At 43.7% G+C, this 16,347-nt stretch overlaps 1 protein-coding gene across 6 annotated transcripts in view; it reads right to left on the bottom strand.

The window, feature by feature from the left end:
• ralgps1 (Ral GEF with PH domain and SH3 binding motif 1) overlaps positions 1-16,347 on the bottom strand; it is a 170,851-nt gene that overhangs the window by 86,697 nt on the left and 67,807 nt on the right. For all 6 annotated transcript variants that reach the window (XM_035436319.1, XM_035436321.1, XM_035436316.1 and 3 more), the window contains one exon: positions 5,675-5,801. In XM_035436319.1, coding sequence (XP_035292210.1) covers positions 5,675-5,801 — 127 coding nt within the window. The remainder of the gene's footprint in view (positions 1-5,674; positions 5,802-16,347) is intronic.

Consider the following 16,347-nt stretch of genomic DNA (forward strand, 5'->3'; position numbering starts at 1 on the left):
CTCTCTTTTCAACCGCAGACACGGCAGCGCCACGGATGAGAAATGAAATGCATGACAACCCGTGAACCTACAGCCACTCCCCGCGAGATTATGAAATGACATCACCGTTTTACAGGCCAACTGCGCTTCTGCCAATCGAGTACCGCAGCCTGAATGTACTTAGACTGCACATTATTAACCATAAACCTTCCTGACAAGATACACCCCATTGAGATGCAGCATTTCAATTTTAAGGGCCGCTGAGTGAAAAGGTCCTTATATAAAGGCATGGCACATTATCAGTTGACAACTGAATGAAATTAAAATGAATAATGAGAGCGCTGAAATTTGTAACTGATTTCTGATGCGTCGCATACCCTTTTCCAACATTAGAGTGGGCATGGCCACGAGCTTCATATCTTTCAGATGAAACAACATATCAGACGATCACCTGAAATTCACACAAAAATTAAAAACAATAAAAGGGAAAATGAAAAAAAGGCCAGAGAGTGGCACTGATGGAGTGAGAACAATAGGCAGTTTTAGCTAGTCATCATGTGACAACATGTGCTAATAACATTATAGCAATTCTGTCACAGAGGTGAAGAAAGGGGGCCCCCACTGAAATGTATTGATTGCAAAATGAACGGAACATGTACTATGGCGCAATGACCTGTGATCAATAGGAGGAACATGCTAATATTTTCTTGATTGAGACAGAATAATTACATTCAAAAAGCTTTGGTGCTGACAGTCAATTCTGCCTGTCCCATCCGCACATCTTGCTTGTAGCACTATGGGGGCAGTTCACATAGTATCCCTTTCTCTGTCCCAGCTCCTCCAACACCCCTGTTCCCGGATTTCAGAGTACACAGGAGGCCTTGTGGGAGCCGAGAGCTAATGTATGAACATAGACTGGCCTTTGCGCCTGACACAGAACTGACCTCAGGGATACCGGAATCATTTCATACGCCAGGGAAAAATGTATATTATATAACATTCAATTATTAGCACTCCACTGGGAGACTTACTGATGTTAAAAGCAAAAGAGAAGGGGTGAAAAGTGAAGGAGCCATTGGCCCGCTGCCCACGGCTATTTTCCAACACCCCCTGACTGACCTCTGCTGACCTCTCCCTTTCATGAGGCCACCAAGACCCTGACTCACAATGCCTTGCACTGACCCATCTTACAAAACACCACCCAGCATGAGGGTAGAGGAGGAGTTCAATTGTGGGCTTCAAACATAATAATGAACAAATAAGGGGGTCGGACTGCTTGTGTTAGTTTTTTCTCACTTTACAATCATTCACAAACCAATTCTTAAATTATTCTTACATTTGTTCTTAAAAATGTTCCTACGAAAAAACAATACATGATTCATGACAGATGTGCAGACCTTTGTTTTTTTTTTTTTTTTTGCATATCCCAGGTGTATGAGATGACGAATGCTGGCTGTCTGTACATTTTATGCGCAGTCCTGTTCGTGTGATATGCATAAGGAAAAAGCCATGAACAAATAGAGACAGGACACATGTACGTACACATGTTTTGTGAATGAGGCCCAATGTCCCTTATAAAATCCATGGCCTGTCTACAGAAATGTTGAATTAGCAAAATAAATAAACCCAGAACAAAAAAATATATATTAATATATATTATGAAAAAAAAAAAAAAAACCACCCAACATGTTTGATGTTAAATCTTTTTGATAGAGAACTAGACCATAATAAACAGTCTGTGTACTAACTGGGTAGGCGGTAGCTCAAAGCATATTAATAATTATACTGTCAGCAGGGGAACGGCTGAGCTAAAAATCAGCCCAACTATGTTTTGATAGAAAAATGAGTCTTGGGGACGCTTGAGGAAAACATGAATCTCTTCCACTGTCAGGGCTGTCAAACGAGCTTTCACGGCCTATATAAGTGACGGGCTGCAGGCCGAGAGAAAAGTCATGGTGGAAGCGGGTTTCTTCGGTGGGGCGGTTAGGCAACCCAGGGAGGGTTACCGAATGTGTGGGCTACCCAATGGGTGGGCCAGAGCCGTGACAAGGCAGAGCTGCCCGTGAGCTCAGGGACAGAAATTTGAAACCCCCACGAGCCCGGCCAGGGAAATTAACAGCGGAAAAAAAAGCCTCCTGTCATCTGCCGGCTGATGCTCGGGTGATCCTCTCCCTGCCCGGCGAGAACAGGCGCCTGGTTACCAGATTTGCCCTTGGGTCCGGGGGCCTGGCCTGGCAAGCACCGGCATCCCAACAGTACGCCCGTCACAGGGTTACGGCAAGAACTCCGGCTAACAGCGAGCTCTCCTGCACTACCCAAAGGGACCAGTAGCGAGAGAGGAGTACCAGCAGTGCCCCTCCTGGGAAGCTTATTTGCAGTAGATGAATAACAAGCTCAGCTCCATAATCTCTGCACTACTCTGCTGCCCTGCTGTTCTCACGATTATTATGGTGTTGTTACGCTCCGTTGTCCATGTAAATATGATGTATGAATGCTGTTCTTGGGATAACTGCTAGATATTGTATGCATGCTAAAACAACTGTAAATTATCAGCAACTCTTAATGTAGCCACTCTTACTCCTGTGATGTGTGATTATTGCATCCTGGCATAACAACCTAATGGTAATATAATATAATATAATATAATATAATATAATATAATATAATATAATATAATTAGGAAACATTCTTGTGGCATTTGGTCCGGTGGAGAATCAGATTTGTCTTTGCCACGCCTACTGGTGGAGAGCACATGCACCTGGGTTGTGTTAACTAATCAGCCCAGGTGCTTAAAGGTGTGCTCCTCTCCATAGTACGGGGCTGAGACTGGGAACACACCCTGAGAAACAGTGAGATTGTTTGTTCGTTAGAGCACAAAAGTGAAATTAACACGGCTGAAAAGCTGAGAAGCTGGTCAGCTGAAAAGCTTCAGCTATGTTTAGTTTTTGTCTCTGTTGTGTTCATTTATTTGTTTCTGTGTCAGTCTCTCTCTCCATTGTGACAAATTATAGAACCTAGAACTGCCACATCTTGCTCCCAGGGGTGTCACACAGCATGTGACAATTTCAAATAGTTACAGCCAACACTTTCACGCCCTCTGCTGGACAGGGAGCTTGACTGAGCACACAAACCTCGTCAAGCCCATTAAATCCATACATCCGCACAGCCAATTATGGATGGACATCCACACCTTCAAACAGCCAATCAGGTATTGACACCCAAACCCCCACAAGGCCTATGACTTACATTCTTCATACTTTGACTTTAAAAACAATTGCTCCTAATTATTATTAATTAATTAATAATCAAATTAAGTTGCCAAGTTTATTTATCCATCATTGTCCAGAATTTGGGAATTAGACATGCAGTGATTCTGCAATGTGGGAATAATGAACATTCACCAGTAATACCCAACATACCAAACTGTTCACCTTGTTCAGACATCAGCTACTCAAACTGCAGTGACTAAGAAACACAACAGTAGCAAGCCCCAAAGCCCAGGTCCACAGTTTAGACCGGATCAGTAGATAAAACACACAAAAGCCCCAAAAAGTCAATCGATTGCCCATTCTGTAATTCCACTGATTCAAACACACATCACATGACATCACCTGGAAGTGTAAGAGGGAGACAAAAGACAGATGTTCTGGTGGTGACAGAGACGCCACGGGCAAACATAGCAGGTAAAGCTAAACAGGATGTTTTCTTCTTCAAAAAAGTAAATAAAATACACAAATATGGCCACCCAACCATTTCAGTAATAATAATACTCACCACTAGAATAAGCTGGGTCTTCAGGACCAAAGTACCAGGCCTGACTACAGTATGCTGTTACCCTGCTATGGTCAGAATTCCAAAGTAGACAAAAACGGTTGGATTTGTCCCATCAGGCATAGGGAAGATTTAATGCCATCAGATTTATAATATTTATAAATTTTAGATTTATAATTTAATGCCGTGAGATTTATAATATGAACTTAAGAACAGAATTTTGATGATGATAACAGACCATTTGGCCTACATACCGTACAGCTGTTATTTCACATACTGTTCAGGGAGAATACATGACTGTGCCTGGTCCTGAACATCACCAGGGTCTCTGCTTCATATACGATACACCTCCCCTATTGTACAGTCAGCACTCGCTCCCCTGTACTACTACACGGCCCCTAGTTCTGAAGGTTACAGTATCACTGTTGTCAGGAGCATGTGTAACAGGACTGCTTCCTGTGATAGTGTGGATGACTTGAGAGGTGACTTGAGAAGTAAGGTTGGCAATTCAAATCAAAAGTTAAAGCAAAAAAGCAAAAACTGACTTTGATAACATATTTGTTTTTTGCAGAGTATTCATTGACCAAAACCAGCTACTTAAAAGGCATTAATGCCACCAACACACTTTAATCAGGTTGACACGAATGCTACCTCTCAACCACAAGACGTCATCAGAATCCCAAAAACAATTCCATGCAAAATCTCATTATGCTTAACTGTGAGACCCAGACATTGCCGTATTTTCAAGCCTATGTTGTGGGTACTCATGACATTCTGAGTAACAGCAGAAAAAGTCTCACTCCAAATATGCTGTTAAAATACAGTATAGGGCCTCAGAAACTGGGAAATGTTGTTCTAAACTAAATGGTGAACCGAATGGGGGAAATGGCGTCCCTAGAACGCCTGAAAAGAAATGTTGCATTATCGCAACACAGGATCTCACGGGGTTAATCAGAAAGAAGGTTTAGGCAATAAAGAACACACACTTATTAAAATACCGTGTATCAGAGGAATCAGAATAAGATTTCCATATTTACTGAGCGGCACTGGGCACAGAGAAAGAGAGAGGTGCTGATGTGGAGTGCTCGCCACGTGTGGCATAAAAGGGGCTCGCATTCAAAGCCAAGGAGGTGGGGGAAGAAAAGAAACCATTGCTGATTTAACCTTACAGCAATGCTCTTTGTCTTCAACTCTGAGAATAAAAATATAAGCAAATGGTCCATTTTTAATACTAATGCACAATAAAAGAGATTTTTTTAAATTACCATAGAAATATTGTGATGGAATTGAAAAGAAACACCTCTTCCAACTCATTAAAGACAAAGCTCATAAGGAAATACGCTTGCTTCATATTGGTGGCGTTATGAATAAAAAATTATTTTTAATACGTAGAATAGTAAAAAACAAAAAAAAAAAAAACAAGCAGCCCCTTCCACAAATTAGAAATAGGTCATACCTATGATCTACAGAGAGTTCCTCCAAAGCACTGTTTATTATTATTTAGCATACACACCGTATTTTGTCCTTTTATGCCCTTTGCACAAATGCCCACAATTCAGGCTACCCACATCCTAGTTCCCAGTCATCCATGAAATATGAAAACCATCATACACACAACAGATGGCCATGTTCAACAAGCTCCTGCAACGCACAGATCTGGCAGAACACACAACGGTTCATAAGGAGCAAAAACCAACCAAAGAGACTCCTGAACACAGGGGCCTACAGAACAGAAACAGAAACCGGCCAGGGGATTTCTGCAAACCGAACACTAGGGACCGGTCGAACAGAAAAACCCATCAGAGACACTCTTTTTGCATATCACGCACAGGCGACAGCACAACTGGGAAAATTTCCAGAGAGTCTCTTGGATGTACTGGCTACAGCGGCCAGCAGGGCAGAGAAACCATACAGGGAGACTCACCTAAGTAGGGGATGCAGGGGACCATCTTCAGTGACCGGATGTACTCCCTCATGCGCGTATAGTTCTCTTCCTTGGATGTCAGGTAGTCCAGCTTGTCAAATGTGGCCTTGTCCTTCCGGCTTATCAACTGCGAGAGGCATAAAAATCTAAATCAGTCCACATGTCAATAGCTACATCAATCATTCAATCAGTGATTACAATGAAACTGCTGTGACGTATAATATAGTGTAGCATGGAGCCTACAGCCATGGTTCATACAGCCTGTGTTCAAGAAACATACTGTTCAAGAAAAACTGTACATTTCTGTACACTTCAGATCAATATAAGCTGAAGTTACATGAAGCACTACATTACATGGCCCTTGAGAAATAATTAAATTCAATGCATCTTTGTAAATTACGACCCCTGCAAGCCGGAACAACCCATGGTGTGCTGAAACTACGTCTTTCATGACATTAACAGCAGAGAAGGAAGATAAATGGCAAAAGGAAGATGTCTAAATGCTAATTGCCTGGGGGAGATATTCTCACCCCATCCAATAGCCTTCAGGTGAGAGGCATTTATCTGCCTTATACGGATGGAATGGAGTCTAACAGTCTGGTCCAGCTCCGCGCTGTCAAACGCGGTTCGAAAAACAGCCCGAAGTTTCCATGTGCTTCCCAGGCATGTGGCTTGCGCTGGTTTCCATCTTTAAAAGCCCAGAGCTCAGACACAAAGTACAGACAGACATCTGCTTTTGAAGCAAGAGTGACTTTATTTATGGGTTTAAAAAAAGAACAGAATATATAATTGCACAAGAAAAAAAAAAAGAAATCTGCCATGTTGTAACAAGTAAAATAAATAACACTTTTCAACACCGCGTGTATAGAAGCTTCATTTGCCAGTTTGGTTCATTTACTTTGTCCTTGTGGAAAGTAAAAGAAAAATATTCTGGAAGTTTGTGAAAGAGTCTGAAGAACAAACAGCCCCTGCTCTCATGGACACTGAACTTCACCAACCGAACGCTGGGGAGGAATTTCCACAGTGGAACACAGCAACTGGGATTTGCTTCTTGAAGATTTTCATTTATGGTCTGGTTTCTAAATAGTTACAGCAGCCTATAACCCCCTTTTACATTTCTTGTCAAACCAGAAAACCTCCTTTATTTCTCTCTGTAAGCTCTGGAATATTTTTTTTATTGATTGAATTACTCTCATTCCTGAGAATGTATCTACATCCAAATGTGTTTTTCCTGCAATATTGCCAAATTGTTTAATTTGAACAAATGTCAAATGTACTGTGCAAAAGTGAGAGACCACCCTTTCGTTTATTCAATTTCTAGTCGAATCAGCCATTCAATGCAAATATTTTTACCCCCAGTGTCAGACCATAATGCAGGAAACATATATTTAACAGAAAATAGCCTCCACCACTACATATAATATAACATTTATCAGTATTTCTTTTGTGCACCCTACTACAACTTTAAGCCTTCTAGTTACAGCAGCGTACTCCCAACAAAAAAGTTGTCAAGTGTCTGTCATTTTGTTAGAACCCTTTGCCTTCAAAAGTGACTCAAACATTCAGACAAACAACTATTCAAACACACCTTAGCTGCCTTGCAGATTTCTTGGTCATGTGCCTCTAAAATAGCCAAAGGGGATATTTTTGATGAGATCTGTTATTTGACAATGAAAATTAATGAGGAAAATAGAATCTGAAGAAAAATAAGTGGAAAAACTGGAGTTAAAAATATTATTGCAAAATACAGAGAAAATGGGACTCCTAACAACCATGCAAGAACTGATAGACCACAGAAACTACTGCCATCACAAAGACAGTATTTAAAGATTTTATCTTTGAGACATAGGGGGAAAAAAATCAAGCTCCACTCATGCTTCAGACATGACAAAATCTGAAAGGATGTGTAGCTGTCAAAAAGCCACTACTGAGAAAAGGAAATAAATAAAAGAGAATAAAATGTGTGCTAGTACACCAAAACTGGACACCTGACATGCGCGCTAAGGTTTTATAGACCAATGAGTCTAAATTTGAGATTTTCATAAGTAAGACAAGGCAGCATGTACACCACCAAAGCAATGACAGAACCATGTATTCAACCACCAGTCAAGCATGGTGGAGGATCAGTGCAAGTGATTGTATAGCAACATCTGGAGTTAGTGATTTGGTTTTGATTCAGGGCATCATGGATGTTGATACATTTATTTATTTATTGTATTTATTGCTGATAAATACAAACAAATCTCAACATATCACGCAATACCCTGAGGACAACATTTGATTGAGCAAATTAATTCTAATTATTTGGATCGAGAGAAGAAAATGCAACCAACTTCTAGGACTGAACTTTGGAGGTGTTTACACAAAGCATAAAAAAATATCCCTGCAGATTTCTTCGAAAAAGCTCAAAGCAAATCTCCACGAAAGAAAGGAAGCTATCATAAAGGCAAAGGGTGGACACACTAAATACTGCAATATTTGATACTGCACATAGTTGTGTAATTTCGTTTTAAATATGTTTGTTGTATTATTTCCTAACACTGAAAAAAAATAGCGTGCACTTAATGGCGATTTTCACTGGAAAGTAAATAAAAGAAAGGGTGGTTTCTGAATTTTGCACAGTACTGTGTGTGTGTGTGTGTGTGTATATATATATATCTATATACACACATACCTTTTGCTGCAGCACAGAAAAATGTGATGTGCAGAAATTGGGCAATAGAAATTAATTTTTTTAAAAGACACATTTCCACATGCTTTAAAATGGTAAATGGACTGCATTTATATAGCGCTTTTATCCGCCTCTTATAGCGCCTCTCATCCACCAGAGCAGTTAGGGGTTAGGTGTCTTGCTCAGGGACACTTCGACACGCCCAGTGCGGGGATCGAACCGGCAACCCTCCGACTGCCAGACAACCGCTCTTACCTCCTGAGCTATGTCGCCCGCTTTACAAGTGGGCTATATATTATTGTCCAAAACTATTGAGAGGGCACAAAAAGGGGCCATTTCCAGAATTTGTGAATTGTCACAAGCCATGATCCAGAAACACTTGCTCCAAAACACAGCTAATTATTAGTTACTATTGAGCATACACGTTATTCTGTCCTGTACCACAGGAGTGAAATGAAGTTTCATACATCTAATATCTGGTTCAAGATACTTCACACACACTCAGCTACCTCTTAGGTTCTGCTGTTGCTTTTTGCTGTTCCATTACAAACCGATGGGAGTCCAGAGTTAACTGGTACAGTTACAGCCGTGGTCGCCATCAACAAGACAGCACATGTAACGTCCATGTCACGGCCTTGCCCAATAATGCTGTAGACCCACTGTAAAGCCAGATTGGACACTAACAATTAGTGGCAAACTACCAGCTTTCCATTTGCTTAATGTTTTGCAGTCTGAAAGGGTATGGCTGCTTTGCTGCAGTGCAGTCTGTAATCCATTTGCAGTGTTCCTGGTTTAAATCGGTGACATTTGCCAATAAAGCAGCACTTCAGCCTTTTATGCAACTGGCTATTTCTGCAATTAGGGTTCCCTCTGGGCAACATCAGGGGGCGATCTGGAAACTTGCCCTGACAGTCGCCTGGCCTTTGAAGGAAAATATTTTGGGCGATTCCTGACGCACTGCATCCGGCAGGCACGAAAAATGCCCCAGCCTTCCAACGGAAGGGAATATCTGAGCTGCGTCCGTTTGCCAACCTAACTTTTTATCTGCACTTCTCTCGATAAGCAGAGATGCCTCACCAGAGGGTAGCAATATTTTAAGTTCTGCGTGAGCTGCCAGAGGGTACAGGTATGCATGGAAATTTCCATTGTTATCCAGTGATCTCATGTAGAAGCTGGACTGAATGAACCTCATGAACACCCCGTTGTGAAACTACGCAGATCGAATTTTATTTTCTTTTTTTTTCTTTTACCATCCATCAGGTCAGAAAACCCGAACATCTGTTAATCGCATGATATTAAAATATTATGACCAGAAGGTAAAGTGCGATTTATTCGCTCAGGACCTTCAGGGGAAAACTGGCTGATAACATCCTTAGAGAATTGATCCAAACAATGGTATGGCACATACTGAACTAAACTGATGCATAAATAATCGTGAGCTTTATTGGACAAGAAGTCTGTACTTTTGAGGTCACGTCACTCCATTCTCTATTCTGCCTGCTGCTCAACCACAGCTAAGTGTCGACTGCTGAGTGGCTTTATGGTGAATCGTTTTGTCATTTTTGTGTCATCTGTATCACAATAAACTGCGCGTCTGTGAAGTCCAAAATCGCTCAAAAAATCTGATGCTTGTACTCTGTGATGAAGGTAGACATGTTTTTCCCATCTTTACCATTTTGAAATGACCACAAAAAAAATGCATCAAGTAATACTGGTCGTTTCAGTATGCGTGCAAGAGAATACTCTGCCCTGAGAGAAAATCTGCAAGAGGACTTGCGCAAGACTACATGTTTCAATGAGTATGTGCGTGCCCACATACCTAATACATGCATACTGTACAATAATTGGAGTTTTTCTGAGAATGAATCGAAGGGACCGTTTGTGCACGTGTATAGCCATGCGTGCACGTGTGTTGGAGGGCGTGTGTGAGAGAGCATGTGTGTGTGTGTGTGTGTGTGTGTGAGAGAGAGTGTGTGTGTGTGTGTGTGTCTGTCCTGCCCAGTCAATTCAGCCACCTGGACTTTCCACACTGGAACGGCGGATGTTGGCTCATCTTCTTAATAAACAGACTGCAAGCCCACAGAACACCCAGAGAATGTTCCAAAAACACCGAAACTGCACTCGGCGCACTGTAAGATTCGCCTGCTTCCACTCAGAGTGCCTGGAGGCGAGAGCACTGTGGAAAAACCCAGCGAATACGACTTTATCCAGCCACCACGCCCCCCTCTGTCCACCGCTCCAGGATCCCCGGCAGACAGAGCTGGAAGAGGAAGTCCTGCGTCTTCTTAAAGACGACTCATCTGATCGATGTGTACAGAGGGTATAACCTCATGGAAATCTATACAGTATATCATCGGTTGTCCAAGCTACAGTTTTTTTTCTTAACCCACGCAAAACAACATGCATCAGCGGCTATAAATACGAACGTCTCGGCGCGCTCTCCAGCGATTTTGCAAACGAGATTCCACTGGAAGCCTTTCAAAGCTCCCGTGTTTGGAACAAAGGTTTTGGACCAGGCCATTCAGCAATGTTTGAGGCTGCAGACGGAAAAAAATATCAAAACATCTGCAGGGGAAAGGGGGGCGGGGGTGGGGGCGGGGAGAGGGGTCAAGGCAGGTTGCGATTTGGGCTTCAACTCCCCACCCTTCACCCTCCTCAACCAGCTTACTCCCTTTCCCAGTGCAGAACCATTAACTGTCATGGAATATGGGATGGACAGACAGGCGGTCAAACTGATGTTTTTCCAACTTTCCCAGAGCACATGCTTTCCGTCACACCTCCAACTCGTCGGCTGAACCTGGCTGAAACTGCAGCTGCTTGGACATTTTCAAATTATAGATAACCGTGTTAGGTATTGTAGATAGTGTTATAGATAAGCAAGAACGGTCCTTGCTCCCCCAAGGAAAATACCTGTACTGCAGCTCATTCGGCCTGTCGACAGACACGGCAGTGTGGGGCTTTACAGGTAGCCTATCGCGTGTGCTGCTGTTCCATTACCTGCTCTGTACTCGCAACTGGTTCACATGCAGACAGCAGGAATCCTCCGCTCCAGGGGAGTCCTTTAATTAGACAGCACTGTGGCACTATTTCCGCGAAGCTCCTTTATAATTTTCCGCCAGACTGCACGCTCCGCAGAGCCACACTGAGTCAATGCTTCAATAGGGCCTCATATACAGTATCTGACACCACAGACATTTCCTATTAATCACGTCTGGCAGGGCTTCCATGCACAGAGCCAGCACAGAGCATGGCACGCACAGCACAGATCAAGGCACACACAGCACAGAGCACGGCACGCACAGCACAGATCAAGGCACACACAGCACAGAGCAAAGCACACACAGCACAGAGCACGACACGCACAGCATAGAGCATGGCACACACAGCACAGAGCACGACACGCACAGCACAGAGCAAAGCACACACAGCACAGAGCACGACACGCACAGCACAGAGCATGGCACACACAGCACAGAGCATGGCACGCACAGCACAGAGCATGGCACACACAGCACAGAGCATGGCACGCACAGCACAGATCAAGGCACACACAGCACAGAGCACGGCACACACAGCACAGAGCATGGCACACACAGCACGACACACACAGCACAGAGCACGACATGCACAGCACAGAGCATGGCACACACAGCACAGAGCACGGCACGCACAGAGCCAGCACAGAACAAGGCACACACAGCACAGAGCATGGCATGCACAGCACAGAGCATGGCACGCACGGCACAGATCAAGGCACACACAGCACAGAGCATGGCACGCACAGCACAGAGCAGGGCACGCACAGCACAGAGCACAACATGCACAGCACAGAGCACGGCACACACAGCACAGAGCAGGGCACACACAGCACAGAGCACGGCACACACAGCACAGAGCACGACACACACAGCACAGAGCATGGCACACACAGCACTGAGCATGGCACACACAGCACAGAGCATGGCACGCACAGCACAGAGCATGGCACACACAGCACAGAGCATGGCACGCACAGCACAGAGCACGACACGCACAGCACAGAGCATGGCACACACAGCACAGAGCACGACACACACAGCACAGAGCATGGCACACACAGCACAGAGCATGGCACACACAGCATAGAGCATGGCACACAGCACAGAGCATGACACGCACAGCACAGAGCATGGCACACACAGCACAGAGCATGGCACACACAGCACAGAGCACGGCACACACAGCACAGAGCACGGCACACACAGCACAGAGCACGGCACGCACAGCACAGAGCATGGCATGCACAGCACAGTCAACCCACAGCAGAAAGGACTGCAAACGGACCTCTCGATCCACACCAGCACAGGCAGCATAACAGTCCGCACAGAGATACCAAACAAAGCACCCAACACACACTTCCAAAGAACAGTCCGTCGGCACAGTGCTGAGATCAGACCTCAGCACAGTCAACCCGAAGCACAGTGCAAAGATAGAGCACTGTGGCACTATTTCCGCGAAGCTCCTTTATAATTTTCCGCCAGACTGCACGCTCCGCAGAGCCACACTGAGTCAATGCTTCAATAGGGCCTCATATACAGTATCTGACACCACAGACATTTCCTATTAATCACGTCTGGCAGGGCTTCCATGCACAGAGCCAGCACAGAGCATGGCACGCACAGCACAGATCAAGGCAAACACAGCACAGAGCACGGCACGCACAGCACAGAGCATGGCATGCACAGCACAGTCAACCCACAGCAGAAAGGACTGCAAACGGACCTCTCGATCCACACCAGCACAGGCAGCATAACAGTCCGCACAGAGATACCAAACAAAGCACCCAACACACACTTCCAAAGAACAGTCCGTCGGCACAGTGCTGAGATCAGACCTCAGCACAGTCAACCCGAAGCACAGTGCAAAGATAGAGCACTTTGTACACAGAGTGCATGCAGGACTTTCCACCAGCACAAAGCACAAAGCACAAGGACTCCCTCTGAAGACACTGGCCTTGGAAGTTACCCCCACAAAACCATGCACATTAATATGATACCAATACAGTGAGCCCATTATGCCACATCCAATGAAGTGAGTTACAATTCACCATTTCATTCACAATAATTAGGAACAAATTGGCCAAAACGGCATGCATGGACATTTTGCCAACTCCGAACTGGTGCACTGATTTCTGAACACTTTCACCATAATTTTCACCGCTCTTAGTTTTGTAGATCATAGAAAGATGAATAAGACAACGTGTGTCAGCCCGGACAAACATACTTTAATAATAACTTTTCTTGAACAGAGGCAGGAAGGGAGATGAAAAATGGCGATTGACGCAACAGCTCAAAATGTCACACAGAAACAAATCCATTATAAGATTACCAAACAACACATGCTTTGTTCAAGCGATACAGTCTGCAAGGCATCATGGAAGATATGAGTTCGGAAACATCTATTCAAAAGTGCCATGGTGGAAAAAATCTAGCTCCAACAGTCACATTTCAACAGATCTATAGCAAGGAAGATTCTCAACCCTTTTTCTTTATTTGTTGAAAAGAGTACTTGCATCGTACGTGGATGTCATTAAGGTAACTTTTACAAAAATCTATTTTTGTGCACCTTCGATTCCTTATTTTAGCTGTGCACTGAAATTATTTGAAACATGTCTGCTTCCTATCTTGACAGCTCTAAATACACTACATACTGTCCAAACTTAACAGACAGTCCCACCCAATTGAGAAAATTAAGTCTATTTTTTAATAGTTTAAAATGTGCTATTTTTACAAGCACCAACAGAGAAAAAAGCTCTTAAGAGGAATGTATGTAACAAGAAGTGTTTTCAGCATGTTAATGTTATTTCTGGCATTGTAAGTGTGCTTTAAGTGAAAGGAGAAGGTGGGAGGTGGGAGGTGGGGTGGGGGGGTACGGAAACTGTGGTCAGGTCTGAAACCATACACGCATCGGAGAGACGGAGGCTGTTCCGTCCTCTAGGTCCGTCTGGGAACTCCATGTTATGAGAAACATGGTGAAGGACCACAGGGGGCCATTCTTTGAGGCAGATCCTCCAGCACTGGAACCCTCCCGGTTAGCAGATCCAATGCCGCAACCCCATTTGAACCCCGTCTCACACAAGATGCCAAACTTTACTGGTCCCATCCCTCCCTTTTCAAACCGATTTCACATGGTGATGACTGGTAAAGGGATGTGGGCAGGATCAACTTCACCAGTGGAAATTGTGATGTGCACAGGAACCCCAGGGTTGTATGAGCTACGGCTGCTGTGTGGTTTAGCTCAGAAATCAGTTGCATTAGCCAGCCATTGCTTTTCATTAGCATTCCTGTAGTGGCAGTGCAGGGGGCTAGCTGACGACAATAAGACTGCACACTGAATGAAATCCTCCCTTGGTGGGAGACCGCTCAACCAGCTAAGTGCCCACAGATGGTAATCGAAGCATGATGGTTTCATACGAGACCAGGGGGACACATCACTAAATTGAAACCCAGTGCTTTAAAATGCCAAGCCACCCACCAGCACTCCGGCAGCAAGAATTATGACAACTCAACCACAGAATGTCAAAGAAATCCAGAATTCTGACTTTAGGAGATGCCAAAGCAATGTTCTATGCTTTACGTCACTGTAGCGGTCATGAACCTCCACAGTAGTGTTCTTCTATTACACACATGTTGAATTTAACACACATTTTTTTTTAATTGAGGGTGAACGTGATCGAGTTTAAAGGGGCCAAAACCCCATAAATGTCTTTTTAATGGGCTGGAACAAATGACACACACAATTGCACGGCCCTTCAAGAGCAATAACCAGGGAAAAGCAAATCATTAAAGTTATTAGAAATGACCTTGAGTGCAGAGGCAGAGATCGGCAATTCCATCATGTACTTTTTCCACCGTTCATTACCAGTAGATACAAAACAGCATAAAAATACAACCTATGTGGAAAGAGCTACCTTCTGACACATGGTTCACCTGAAAGGCCAGCCAGATTCTGTTAAACAGGGCACACTCAAATAACCACAAATGTGAATTTTAAGCCAACACCCATTATTTTTATTTTTTTATGACAAAAAAGGGGGAAGGTGGTCCTCTGCAGATAAATAAACATTTTTTTAAAACAACAGATTACCAAACAAAACAAATTGGGTGCAAATGCAAAAAAAATAAAATAAAAATAATAATAAATTCAAAATAAAATAAGAATGTCTGAAAAAGGCTTTGGCCGAGACGGCTGGAGTTTTATTGTACCGCTCTGTTTATACTGAATAAAGAACAAAGAGAAAATTTAAAATAAAAGAAAAGCATTTTTGTCTTGGAATGCCTCCACCTTCCTATTTTATACTTCTTTTTCATGATAAAAGCCTGCCAAAGAGTAAGTTGTTCTGGAACAAGCGCAGGACAGGGTAGTTAACGCTGAGGTATCAGCCTTTCCCATCTGGGTGGGCGTCGCCACAGCGCACGGATCACCTTCCGTCACGCGTCACCAGCGCATTATAGAACGCAAGCCTTGTGTAGGACCGAGTTCACGGGATACGGCCCTGGAGACACACTGAGATGTCAATCACTTTATGCTTTTATTTAACCATGTAGGTTAACGGAGAACTCAGTCTTCATTTTACTGCTGTGACCTGGGGAATCAAAGTTAGTAGCGATGAGTTGGAAGCAACTGTACATCCAATCAGATGCAGGACAGATGGGGTTAGCAACCCTAATATTTTGAAAGGTGCCATGGGTACAGGGTGGCACAGTACCATTATAAAATCACTGACTTTGTTTGAACAAAAGAAAAGTTTACGCTCGCAAAAGAAAAAAACAAAACAATGAATGGTTCAAATCAGTGAGCGACTGATGGTTCCCCCACCCTGGTGGTTTTTTACTTTCTTATAATCCCCACTCTCCGATGAATGAGTCCCCTTTCCCAGCAGCCACTGCTGCGTCAGCATGCTGTACTATCGAGCGTATCGGCCCGGGACTATTTCCAGATTTGCCCATTTTAACATCCCGCA

The sequence above is a fragment of the Anguilla anguilla genome, chromosome 10 (assembly GCF_013347855.1).
Source record: "Anguilla anguilla isolate fAngAng1 chromosome 10, fAngAng1.pri, whole genome shotgun sequence".
Taxonomy (NCBI): domain Eukaryota; kingdom Metazoa; phylum Chordata; class Actinopteri; order Anguilliformes; family Anguillidae; genus Anguilla; species Anguilla anguilla.